Source organism: Piliocolobus tephrosceles, chromosome 11 (assembly GCF_002776525.5).
Source record: "Piliocolobus tephrosceles isolate RC106 chromosome 11, ASM277652v3, whole genome shotgun sequence".
Classification (NCBI taxonomy): Eukaryota; Metazoa; Chordata; class Mammalia; order Primates; family Cercopithecidae; genus Piliocolobus; species Piliocolobus tephrosceles.
In genome coordinates, this window is record NC_045444.1 from 83,079,064 (window position 1) to 83,092,740 (window position 13,677).

The 13,677-nt window shown below is 41.8% G+C and overlaps 1 protein-coding gene across 9 annotated transcripts in view; it reads right to left on the bottom strand.

The window, feature by feature from the left end:
* Positions 1 to 13,677, bottom strand: part of ANKRD44 (ankyrin repeat domain 44) — a 327,884-nt gene that overhangs the window by 23,706 nt on the left and 290,501 nt on the right. For all 9 annotated transcript variants that reach the window (XM_023218043.2, XM_023218022.2, XM_023218030.2 and 6 more), the window contains one exon: positions 3,570 to 3,771. In XM_023218043.2, the coding sequence (XP_023073811.1) occupies positions 3,570 to 3,771 (202 nt within the window). The remainder of the gene's footprint in view (positions 1 to 3,569; positions 3,772 to 13,677) is intronic.

Sequence of the window (13,677 nt, forward strand, 5' to 3'; positions counted from 1 at the left end):
CTTTTCTAGTTCCTGTGTTGAGGGTTTTTTCTTACACTTAGGGTCCTTTCTTATCTCCTGTCATGGGACTAATAATCTCTCCCCGCTAGTCACCTCCCCTTTTTGTTCCTCTGAGCCACCAAATTCCATATAATCATCCTGTATCTACCCTGCCTCCAACGCTTTTAACAAGAAGGAAGAAGGGAGAGAAGGGAGTGGAAGGAGATGAGGGGAGCAGGAGCAGGAGGGAGGAGGAGGGAGGGGAGGAAGGAAGGAGAGAAGTGGAGGGAAGAGGGGAGGGGGGCAGCAGGGAAGGGAGGAGGGAGATGGGGCTGCCTCTTCTCCCAGGTCGTTTTACATTCTGAGGTAGATATTCAGAAGAGGTATTCCTGCAATAGCCCTGACGGATGGGTGGTGGCAGAAAACAAAACCTCACGCCGGCAGGTTGTGCAGGCTCCACCCGCTCACTGCTGAGTGAAGGTCCCTCAGCCCTGCGGTCCCCAAACCACAGCCGGCGCTTTCTCTGACTTCCCAGGCGTCCTCGTGCCTGGCCGGGGTGTGACTGGGCTCCCTGGGAGCCCTTTCCTAGGCCAGGTCAGGCCTCCCCCTGCCTCTCCTCACCCAGCGGACTGAGTGGGGGCCAATGTGGGCAGGAAATGCGGCCCCCACGCGGGGCCGGCCTGGACCGGCCGGGGCGGGAGCATGGGACGCACTCCTGTGCACACCAGTACCAGGCAGCTTTAGAAGGCTGTGGTCACACAGGGGCTGGGAAGCAAACCTGTGACGATCACCTCCGGCTAAGCTGCTTTCTGCCAGGCTGTTGAATGGAAACCAAAGCCTTATGATAGGCATCGCTTCCCACTCAGGGAATAAGATGAGAGCAACCGTGGTTAAAATTCCAAACGTGACCTTCTCTAACAATGACAGTACATTGGCATTTGCCACATTATGGATGTGGAGAGAGAAGGTAATAGACGCCACTCTGTGAGGCTGATAAAGGCTCTCCTAAGAGCTGCATTTTACAGACCTTTTATTTGCTTGCCAGTCAGGAGAGAATGCTAATTTAACAATGATACATTTTTTCAGGGACAATACATACATATTCGAATTAGCTTGCATTCATCAACAGCACCCAAATGAACTACAGGAATAATATGCGCATTTTGTAGACCATTGCATCCAGCTCATTCTCAGCAACATTACATTTGTGTATCTCGGGAGGAAATTCTGCGGATTGGAGTACAGGTAATATGTAGTTGCTGCTGCTATGTTTTTTGTTCTTACAATTACACTAAATCTGCTACCATTGGTGAAATAGGCAAGAAGTTTAATGTATGGCTAAAAGGAAATGACTGGCAAAGGACTGACAGCTAAATAGTGCAGACAGCAAGTTCATGAAGATGGAAAAACAGCATATTTTGACTGGTTCCTCTTTCTGTAGCAACTTAATACTCTAAATAGTCATAATCACAATAGTGCAAGTGACATTTGATATTTGGCTAAACACAAGAAGAAAAAAATTATCTAACTTCATATCACCCAATATCCCAATATGTTAGACAGCAAAACAGTTTCTACAGTTGTGCTTTTTTTTTTTTTTTTTGACACACAGTCTCACCCTGTTGCCCAGGCTGGAGTGCAGTGGCATGATCTCGGCACACTGCAACCTCTGCCTCCCGGGTTCAAGTGATTCTCCTGCCTCAGCCTCCCGAGTAGCTGGGACTACAGATGCGCACTACCACGCCCAGCTAATTTTTGTATTTTTAGTAGAGACGGCGTTTCACCTTTTTGGCCAAACTGATCTGGAATTCCTGCTGGGATTACAGGCATGAACTGCCACGCCCAGTCCCTCAGGTAAATTTAAGTTCCCCTGAAGTTTGTAGCCAAACTTAAATTCTCATTGGCTTCCTACACACTACATTTTTCCCCCCAAATTGCCTTCTAGCAAAAAGATGCTAACATCTTTAGCTTTGCTGCCAAGTTCAGCTTTTTCTCAGACCAGCTCAGCCTCTCCCTGGCTGTGAGTGACAACCATTTTTCACACGACTCAGAGACTACAGCTGTCACTCCAACTATCTGTGCCAAAACCTCTGATACTCATCCTGGCTCTTGCTCCTCATAGTGCTCTGAGGATTTGAAACTCAAAATATCGCCTCTCAAAAGAGTTGAAAAAGATTTTGGGTAAGCAAATCCTCAAAGCACACGCTAAAGCTTCTGCGCAGTAGACATTTTGTGAACCGTCTGGTGACAGTGTCTTTTTAATGAATGAGAGGAGGAAAATTCAAGCTGAGTGAGTCTTCTTGACCACTAGGGGGCTTCATTGGACCACAACCCATATCACACTGGCAAATGAGTGTAAATGCTTGTTCTTCGTTGTTTACCTGTTTATAAGGGCGATTTTCCACCATCAAAGTAGGCCCTTTGTTATTGAAAGGAATTATATAATAACGAAAATAGGATGCTTCTCTTAATAATAGGCAACTAATCTTTAAAAAAGGAGGACAAAATTTGAATTTTATAATAATAACAAGAATGGCTGCGGAGCAAAAAGACTAAATGGGATGAGAAATAAGAATTTATAATTCAACCACACTATTACTAACCCTATGGCTAAAGTTTTTTTTTTTTCCAGCAACAATCATTTCCAGGTAAGTAGGCAACAATCAGGTTTTTTCAACCTCTGTATTGTTTTTCTTCAGTGGCTTGGAAATTCAGGAACGTAGATGGAAATGGTTCTACAAGGTCTATCATTCTGGGAAAATTTTCCCAAGTAACAAGAATCATAAAGTCTTTTTTGAAAAAGTATCTTCACTTATTTGCTTCCTCAATACATCCATTTCACCAAGTAAGACAGTTATTTCTCTTTACAAAATGTTATCCAATACCCTAATCAAAGGCTGATATCACTGAATTTCCTGAGCTCAGAGGTATCTATATCTTAGCTGAGCTAGACCTTCCATATTACCCTTATGTCTGTGTATATATCTAGAAGTGTCCTGACACAGTCTGTCATGGGCATGGGAGAAAATCTCAGAAAAGGCAAATGACTTCCTTTTTGATATATACATGTGCTTTTAAAGCATCTTGATTTTTATATTGATGTGGAAAAAAAGCTAAGTAACATCATTTAGGCTGGCAGAATGATGTACCGATTAGATTGCTGCCTTATGATTTCCTATATAAAATAGCCCTGAATACATTAATATGAATATGAAATAGCCATAAAACCTGCTATTGGTTTTGTGCTTTCAAATACTGTTTGATTTTGATGTGTTTTGTTCTATGTAACTTATTCTGAAGATTGCATTACACCTTGCCCTTTGTTCAGAATGTTTTGTGGTAGCTTTTAGCCAAAAGTTCTGAACTCTTCTTTGAGTTAAGAAGGCCAGAGCACCTGGCCAGAGAACATAAATCGCCTCCAAGAGGATAGCAGGCCAAAAGCATTTTAGAAGTGTGGAAGTATGTCTGATGTGGAAAGAAAATTGATATTATTTTAAAAACTGGGATGAAAGAAGATGCTGTTTTCCTTCTATTAAAACTTATGAACAAGCCACAAAACTAGGGGTAAGCAGGTCCTTGACAAGACCTACCTGAGGCATGAAGTGGGGTTCTTTTGGTTACGTTGTCTTTCACAAAGATGGACGCGCCCTGATTGATAAGTGCTTCTACACATTCTGTGTGTCCTTTAAAGGCAGCCAGATCCAGAGCAGTGCGGCCTTTCTCATCCCTGATGTCCAGGTCCACCAGTGACTGCAGAAGGACTTCCAAGGCTTGATGGTGCCCATTGTAGGCCTGCAAAGAAGAAACCAATGGCTCCTATGCTTGCTCGCTCACCTCAAATCCCGCCACAATCCACAGGAGGGGCTGGGCTTCCTGGACCATGGGTAGAGACCACTCCCAAGAGCACGTCAGAAAAACACTTGGAATAATTATTAAAACACAGGCAAGCTGGAGAGTTAGACTGAAACACTATAACGCACAAACCTCACAGTTCCATATGAGTTTCATGTTCTCTTTTGTCACATAATTTGCTCCAAAGGCACTGAATGTATTAATGTATTCTTATATTTATATCTACTGATCTAATTGTCTAATATAAACTAACAGCTGAATGAATTACCATATTCTTTTATCTGTTGGTTCAGTCCTAAACATATTGGCATAATCAGAATTTTTTTTTCCAGGAGTCTTTTCTGATAACAAACCTGGGGAAAAAAATTACCAAAAACGTGGACTTTGAGATACAACAGAGGCATATAGATGTTCTGTTATGGGCCAACTCTTTACTAATTCCTAACTGTGTGACCTTAGGTGAGTTTCTTAATTTCACTTAGAGTTTGTTTCTTCCTCTATAAGATGAGAGTAATCAGAGCTGCCTCCTAGGGTTGCTGTGAAGATGAAATTGCATAGGCTTTGCATAATATCTTGCATGTAGCTAGTGCTTTTCTCCTTTATTTCTTCCCTTGATTATAATGAAAAACATTTCATTATAGAAACAATTATGGAAATATATTCCATGTAGCAGCACTAATTTCAGACCTTTTATGAGGTCCTAAGCTGTGTTAAGATTCAGAGGCTTGTCAGACACAGTGGCTCACGCCTATAATCCCAGCCCTTTGGGAGGCTGAGACAGGTGGATCACTTAAGGTCAGGTATTCGAGACCAGTTTGGCCAAAATAGTGAAACCTCGTCCCTACTAAAAATACAAAAATTAGCCAGGTGTGATGGCGGGTGCCTGTAATCCCAGCTACTCAGGAGGCTGAGGCAGGAGAATTGCTTGAACCTGAGGCAGAGGTTGCAGTGAGCTGATGTCATGCCACTGCACTCCAGCCTGGGTGACAGAGTGAGACTCTGTCTCCAAAAAAAAAAAAACAACAACAAAGAAAGAGACTTTATACCACCAAAATACAAAACTAAAAGTCTGAAAGATAATTTTTACTGTGTCTATAAGTTTAAAAATGTATTAGCACCTCCCCACCCCCACCTCTCCACACACAGACAAAGGACACTGAAAATAAGAGAAGGGAGCTAAGGTTATATGGGGTGAAAACGGGGATGGGCGGCATGGTCAAGAGCAGCTGAGAAAACTGTTCATTGGTGGCCTGACTCTGAAACTACAGGTGATAGTTTAAGAGAACATTTTGAGAAATGGGGCACATTCACAGGTTGTGTGGTAATAAAAGACCCCAAACAAAATGTTCCTGGGGCTTTGGTTTTGTGACCTACTCTTGTGTGGAAGAGGTGAAATGCTTGACCCCATAGGGTTGCTGAGCATGTAGAGGTACCAGAGAGCTATTTCTAGGGAGGATTCTGCAAAGTCTGCTGCCCAGCTAACAGCAAAGACAATTTTTGTTGGTAGTATTAAAGAAGATATACAGGAATAGAATTTGAGAGACCACTTTAAAAGGTATGGCAAGACTGAAACCACAGAAGTTATGGAAGACTGGCAGATTGGAAAAAACGAGAGGATTTGCTTTTGTAACTTTTGATAATCATGCTACAGTTGATAAAACTGTCATTCAGAAATACCACAATATTAATGGGCATAACTGGGAAGTGAAAGAGGTCCATTCAATACAAGATATGTGGTCTGCTGGATTGCAGAGAGGTTGTGGAGGTGGATCTGGCAATTTTATGGGTGGTGGAGGAAACTTTGGAGGTGGAGGAAGTAATTCTGGCTGTGGTAGAAACTTTGGTGGAAGAAGACGCTATAGTGGTGAAGGTGGTGGCAGCAGAGACAGTTATGGAGGAGGTGCTGGTGGGTGTAATGGATTTGGAGGTGATGGTGGCACCTATGATGGTGGTCCTGGTTCTAGTGGTAGAGGGGTCTATGGTGGTGGTGGACCAGGATATAGAAACCAAGGGGCTAGATACGGTGGTGGGGGTATGATGGTTACAATGAAGGAGGAAACTTTGGCAGTGGTACCTATGGTGGCGGTGGGAACAATAATGATTCTGGAAATCATAGTGGGAGACAGCAATCAAATTTTGGATCCATGAAAGGGGGTAGTTTTGGTGGAAGAAGCTCAGGCAGTTCCTATGGTGGTGGTTATGGATCTGGTGGAGGAAGTAGTAGATATGGTAGCCGAAGTTTCTAAAAACAGCAGAAAAGGGCTATTGCTCTTAGCAGGAGAGAGAGCGAGGAGTTGTCAGGAGAGCTGCAGGTTACTTTGAGACAATCTTCCCAAATGTATTAGAGGAATGGTAAAAATCTGCCACAGAAGGAATGATCATCCATAGTCAGAAAAGTTACTGCAGCTTAAGCAGGAAACCTTCTTGTGCAGGACTATCAAAGCCACAGTTTGCAAAAAGTCCAGCTATTAATTAATGCAGTGTAATGCCATTTAGATGTACATTCCTGAGGTCTTTTATTTGCTGTAGCTTTATCTTTTTCTTTTTCTTTTCAAATTACACCAGGTGTATTGTCCTATAAATTGGGGTAGTGGTATGAGGATTAAAAAATTAAGGCATTTTAAACTTTCAATATTTGTGTAGTTCCGTTTTTCTACATTTTAGTACAGAAACTTTAACAAAATGCAGTTTCGAAGGTGTTTCCTTGTGAGTTAACAAGTAAAGAAGATCATTGTTAATTACTATTCTGTATGAATTGTGTTAAAGTTAACTGTAAGGAAACAACTGCTGACTTACAGTTTAAAGGGAATCTATTCTCCCCATTTCCAAACCATGACCTGAATGGGCGCTGACAAGTGGAGAGAACAGATATTAGTACATTTGCAACGTGTGTTTTAGATAAATAGGACTGGGTATTTAAATTAGCACATTTGTGAATTTAATAGCATTAAGATTACCTTCAAATGAAAAACAAAAACTCAGAATTCAAAAAAAAAGAAGAAGAAAAGCCTGATTCCAGTGTCTTCAGCAACCAAGTCTCCTCTTAATGTCATCTGCACTTTTCGTTTTTCTACTGCAGCTATTACTCAAGACACAATTTGTTTGAAAACAGGCTCAGCACAGACAAAAGACTAATTTCTTTAATATATAAAGAACGCTTGGAAACCACTTTAAAAGCTAGGAAAATATGCAAAAGGCATGAAAAGGCAGCTCACAGAAAAAGAAATATAAAAGGTCAATAAATATGTGAATATGTGAAGAAATAAGTAAATTTTTAAAGTACGATTTTTCAACTACCAGACTGGCAATGATTAAAGTTTGGTCATGCCCAGCATTAGGTAAGACACTGATAAAAGCAATCATACACTCTGTTGGTGAGAGTGTAGATTGGTGTGACATTTGTGAAGCGTGGTTTAACACAATCTATCAAACTTTGTAAAAAGAGAAACGAAGTTGTAAACAACACGTAAAGCATGACCTCATTTATATACAAAGCAAATATATCATATATATATAGACTTCTATATTCATAGAAGATTTGTCCAAAGATACAAAAGAAGCTATCAATGGTAGTTATCTCTACAACCAGGAAGCAGAGTAATAAACACATGGACTTATTTTACCTTATCTTTTAAAATATGATTTGAATGTTTCTTCCTGAGTGTGTGTTAACAATGACAATAACAAAACTGGATTGAAAAGGAGACATAAGAATTAAGAGTACAGATAAATTAAACATTTTTTTCTCATTACATTATTTTTGTGAATGATTTTGATTATGTTACATATTAAACCTATATATCATTTATAACAGGTAGTATAACAACTCATTCTGATGAATCCCAAAAGTATATCCCAGTCCCACTTCTCCCTTGACTTCTCAACTGCCTACTGATGTTCCCACTTGAATGTGTAATAGGTATCTCAAACCAAAATCTCCCTCCCAAAACTTGCTCCATCTGCAGCCTTTACCATCTCAGTAAATGGCAACTTTATTCTTCCAGTTGTTCAGGCCCCAAACCTTACAGTTGTCTTTGTCTTCCCTACTGTTAAACCCAGAGCTTTTGCCTTAAACAAGGACGGGCTCTGGGATAATAGGGCCAATGGGTGTTGAAAAATAGCCCTTCCCCTCCTTGCTGCCCTAGTACAGGGAAATGTCTGCTGAAAGCAAGGGACACATTTGCTAACTCACACAGAGGTGTCATTAGGTTCTCAGGTATCTGGAAGGAATCTGGTCTAATTCTCACAAAGTGCTGTGTCAATGCCAATTTCAGGGCTCATCATTTCTATTCTATCTTTAAAATACATCCAGAATCTGTCTACTTCTCACTGCATCACCAACCTGTTTTGCCAGGATTAGAGCAAAAGCTTCCCTTCCTATCCTTGTCCCACTGCAATCTGTTATTAATGCAACCATTGGGTGAAATCTTTTAAATTCAAGTTGGGTCACATCCCTCCTTGCTTAAAACTAGACTATGACGTCTTCCCTCACTGATACCAACATCCAAAACTTTCCATGACCGATCAGGCCCCCAGAATCTGGCCTCCCACTACCCTCAGCTTCAGCATGTCCCCTCACTCACTCTGTTCCAGCTGCACCAGCCTCCCTCTCTAGTTAAATAGCTGCATGTCCTGCTCTGGGCCACTGCATCTGTACTTTCTGCTCCCTCTGTCTGGAAAGCTCTTCCAGTAATTCTGCTCAAATATCACCTTACCATGGGGGCTTCCCAGAGCAGCCCATGTAAAATATAAAATAGGCTCTGCCCTCCACCTCACACATACCCCCAGATACTCTCCACCCCACTAATCCTGCTTTCTTCTGCTTCATAGCACAAAACAGATATCAATGGATATCTGTTACATATCTATTGATTTGCTTATTGTCTGTGATTGAAGGGACTTAATGTGGGTTGTTCCTGCTGTATTCTAGAATCATGCCTGGCACACAACACTTATTTGATGAATGAATGAATGAATGAATGAATGAATGAATATAATGACTACTATATTTATTACTATTTGTGGTAGAAACATGTTTTTTAAATAGCAATTATTTTTTGAGAGTTTTTTATGTGCTGGGCACTATTTCAAACATTTTAACATAAATCCCAAATATCTTTTCTTATAGATGAAAAAACCAAAACAAGAAATGTTAATTATCTTGCCCAAGATCACTTAGTTAGTAAGTGATAAAATCAGGATTCTGAACCCAGAATCTGTCACTACTAAAACTCATGCTTTTAGGTGCCATCTTACAATTTTCCCCAGTAATTCCATTTAGCTGACTTCCAAACAAAATAGTCTTGTCTCTATGTGGAATAGAGACAAAATAATGATGATAGAATTGAATAACAAATACTGAATCAGAAACCTAAGCCCTTTCTATAGAAGGCTCAACACAGAAATGCAGTGGCTTGAGCAGAGCTATGAAGCGAGAAGGTACACTTCCAGGACTAACCTTTAGACTCGTGCTCTTCTACTACACACACTGCCTAGCTTGAGATGGAGAATACATTTCTAAAATAAATTACTAACACATATGTCTAACTTTTTTTTATCTGTACTTGTTATGCAAACCATAGCTGCACAGGATAGTAAGCCTCTATTCTAACCCAAACTCTGAAGCAATAGCTAACTTTTATGGAGCACTTGCTGTATGTCAGGCAGTACTGGGCATGCATTGCCTCACTGAATTCTCACAACAACCCATGCTTTGCTCCTGTTATTCCCATTTTGCCCAGGATGACACAGAAGGGCAGAGATGACACCCAGTTCTCCCATGGTTACACAGCCTGATGTGGAGGAGCTGGGTTTCAAAGGTGGACCAGGCTGACTCCCAGAGCCCAGGCTGTGAGGCTTTTCACCAGCGAATATGGAAAGGGCGCAACATAACCATAGGCTACATGTTCCCTTAACCTTTTATTATAGGAAATTCCAATCATAAGCAAAGAATAGAGGATGGTATAATGAATTGCCATACACCTTTCACGCAGTTTGGGTCATGAACAGCTCAGGGCAGAGACGATTTCTTTTTTTTTTTTCTTTCTTTCTTTCTCTCTCTCTTTTTTTTTTTTTTTGAGCTGGAGTCTCATTCTGCTTGGCTCACTGCAGCCTCCGCCTCCCGGGTTCAAGCGATTCTCCTGCCTCAGCCTCCCCAGTAGATAAGATTACAGGTGCACGCCACCATGCCCAGCTAATTTTTTTAAATTTTAATTTTAATTTTGTATTTTTAGTAGAGATGGGGTTTCACCATGTTGGCCAGATTGGTCTCAAACTCCTGGACTCAAGGGATCCACCTGCCTTGCCCTCCCAAAGTGCTGCGATTACAGGCGTGAGCCACCACACCCGGCCACACAGGTGATTTTAAGCCAACTCAGGAGCACTTCATGTAAAACTTGAGATAAGAGGAGGGCCTACATCAGTGTGTACATCAGGCTACAACACTTGACTCCAGGCTTGAGTCTGTCGCTTAAACTTGGACTTAACTTGCTTAAGTTAAAGAGACCTAACACTAAAATCAAATGGAGTGAACCATGCTGGCAATTAGGAAAACTTTAACATTTCAACCCATACTTTCTTTTATACCAGGCACTTGAAAACCCTCTTAAAGACAGAATGGTTGAGAGGCCAGATTTATCTATAGCAGAGGTGTCCAATCTTTTGGCTTCCCTGGGCCACATTGGAAGAATTGTCTTGGGCCACACATAAAATACACTAACACTAATGATAGCCGATGAGCTTAAAAAAAAAATCGCAAAAAGAATCTCATCATGTTTTAAGAAAGTTTACACATTTGTGTTGGGCCGCAATCAAAGCCCTCCTGGGCACATGTGATCCTTTGGCCAGGGGTTGGACAAGTGTGATCTACAAAATTTGCTTTGTTTCTTTATCTAGTTTGTAGCTCCTGAATTTTACTATGCATAAAGTAAAGCCTTCACTAGAAGTATTAAACATTTTAAATTGTTTTAAGCAACACCTTTAAAAAACCTTATTAGGTAACAATTATTTCTTAAACGTGATTAATTTCTCCAGACCTTTTAAGATAGGAACTAAGGACAATGAGGGGAAAGAATTGGGATCTCAACAGAATCCATGAGAACAATGGATCTGTCTGAAAATCTTGACAGCTGGAGCCTTTCATTTGCATAACATTGTTTCTTAATTTAATATTTTCAAGTGGATGAAATGCTTATGAAATTCACTGGGCCAATAACCCTGGAGATTTGAATCATTCAGCCAGGAAATAGTAACTCAAGGCAGGTCAGGTTTCTGGTAGCAGTCAAGGTTTGGGGGCATCTGGTTCCATTACACTGCTAGAATGCTTCCACGTAAGAAATTATGTGCCTTGGGTTTTATCAAAGCAAGTAAGAAAGTATGTGCCTCGGGTTTTATCAAGTTAATTGCCACCGAGGCCCCTAGAGAGGGTGATGGGCATACCTGTGGAGTCCTTAAAGCAAATAATTTGTTTTAAGTGTTAGTATTTAGAGAGAAAGAATAAAATGACTTTAGAAGGAATCCACTGTAATCACCCTGATCAAAGTCACGGTCATCATCTCTTGCCTGGTTTGCCTTGCTTCTGCTTTCATTCCCTTGGAATTTTGACTCAACATAGAAGCTAAAGTGATCCTTTTAAAACAAAAGTCACATCATATCAATCTGTTTTCTCAAAACCCTCCTAATAGTTTCCTATTTTGTTCAGAGTAAAAGTCCCCGTGAGATCTGTGGTGGCCGCCCAAACTCCTGGCTCCCTCAACAACATGTGAGACATCGCCCCCAGCTACTCTCTCCTCACCACTCTGCTCCAGCCACAGTGGCCCCTTTCCTGTTCTGTGGACATGCCAAGCATGCGTTCCCCGAGGGACTTTGCATTCTGCCCACAACACTCCTTCATCAGATATCAAAAAGCGTAGCTCTTAAGGTCTCTGTACAAATACGAGATTCTGTGCTAAATAAAATAGCACCCTGGCCAGGTGCAGCAGCTCATGCCTGCAATCCCAGCTACTCAGGAAGTTAAGACAGGAGGATCACTTGAGCCCTGGAGTTTGAGACCAGCCTGGGCAACACAGTGAGACCCCAACTCTTAAATAAACAAATAAGCATCCTGTTTGTCACCTCAAAACTTTCTATCTCCCTGATCCCATTTCATTTTCTCTGTAGCACCTGCAGCACTTATTACCATCTGTCATGTGAGATATTTCCTCACCTGTTTGTCTCCCCTAGACTGGATACTCTGCAAGGGCAGAGGTGGGGTTTTGTTCACTGCAACATCTCCACCTACTCAAACAGTACTTGGCACTATTCACAGTCAGTGTATGTTGGATGAAAGGATGATGTTAATAATGATGTTATATGGTGTTAGTAATGATGACAATGAAGCTAGCTCATGGCACATATGTGTGCCAGGCACTGTTCTAATTGTGTTACATCCATTAACTCATGCCATCTCCACAATGAGGTATTGCTATTCTCATATCATGGGTAGGGACACTGAGACATAAGAGATGAGGTATTTAGGTTAAGATCACACAATAAACAATTCAATAAATTAACAAGTTGGAATGGGTCTTTGAGATGCTTAACTGATTTCCTTTAACTTACAGGTGGGGACACCATGTCCAGGTGAGTTGCTAATGAAAAGAATGGCAGCTGGGACCTCCACTTAATGTATCTTTCCTGGGCCTCTGTCAGCTGCAGAACTACCAAAGCCCACCTCTTTTAAATGATATCAGCACCCTATCTTTACACAGCCAGCAACCCATGGAGTTTAGCAGAGTACACAATAAGCACTCAACAAACACAGTGTGGGAAAAAAAAAAAAAAGAAGAGGAATGAGAGATGATAGAGTTTTTGGAGGCCAAGAAACTCTTCTCAGATTAGTAGCAGGCTTGGCAATGCAGTCAAACCCACTTTCTTGGGGCCTGAGAATTGCATCTGAGATAACCCTCCATATAGCACTAACTGTCCCTAGAGAATGTTTGTGAGTGCTCAGCTTTGGGGTAACTTCCCTAGGCACAGCAAATGGTTGGGCAGGGATTCTAGCAAGCAACCTGTACTAAGGGCCAACTGGCATGAAGCTTTATATGTATAAATATCCCACTATTCATCCACCTGTTCCACCTCTAGGAACAAAGACTGATGCACATTTCACCCTGATTTCACTAGACTCAAAACGCATGCGTGTATGAGTGTGTAGTGGGTGTGTTGGTGGGTGTCGTCAGCAGGTGTGCTGTGAGTATGTGGGGAAACAGGCGGTGAAGGGAAGAGTCCGCACATACGGTCAGTTCTGGATACTCTCAATCCTTGTGTGACGGCCTTGTCTCCTCTCTCCTTTCCTGACCCCCTCTACATGTCAATTAATAAAACACTCCTCTCTTCTCTCCAAAATCTCCATGTCAATTTTTCATCAGAACGACACTGAAGAAGTGCTTATGTACATATGGTATTAAGTGAAATGTCATAAACACAGTTAAACAAAGAGACCCAGCCCCATCCCATTCTTCCTGGCGTCCTGTCCCTGGGTTTTACTAAGCAAAGAAGCATCCAAACACCATCTCTGTGGCCTCACAATTCAGCAGCACCAAGGGCATGTGAGCGCCTTGGGCAGGTGAGCTGGCTGTTGCGGGGTGTGGCTGCCAGTCAGCAGGGTTCCTAGGGAGCAGCTGCTGGTGGCCAACTCTTAGCGTGTCACCATCTGAGACAGAGTGGTGGGTGTACTTCACACCTTGGTCACGCCCATGAAGATTCTGGGGATCATCACTCTGAGCTGTTGCATTTGCCTTCAATTACTGGGATGAGGAGAGGAAGTGTTATTGGTGAGAAAATACCTCTTCCCTCACCTCCCAGATC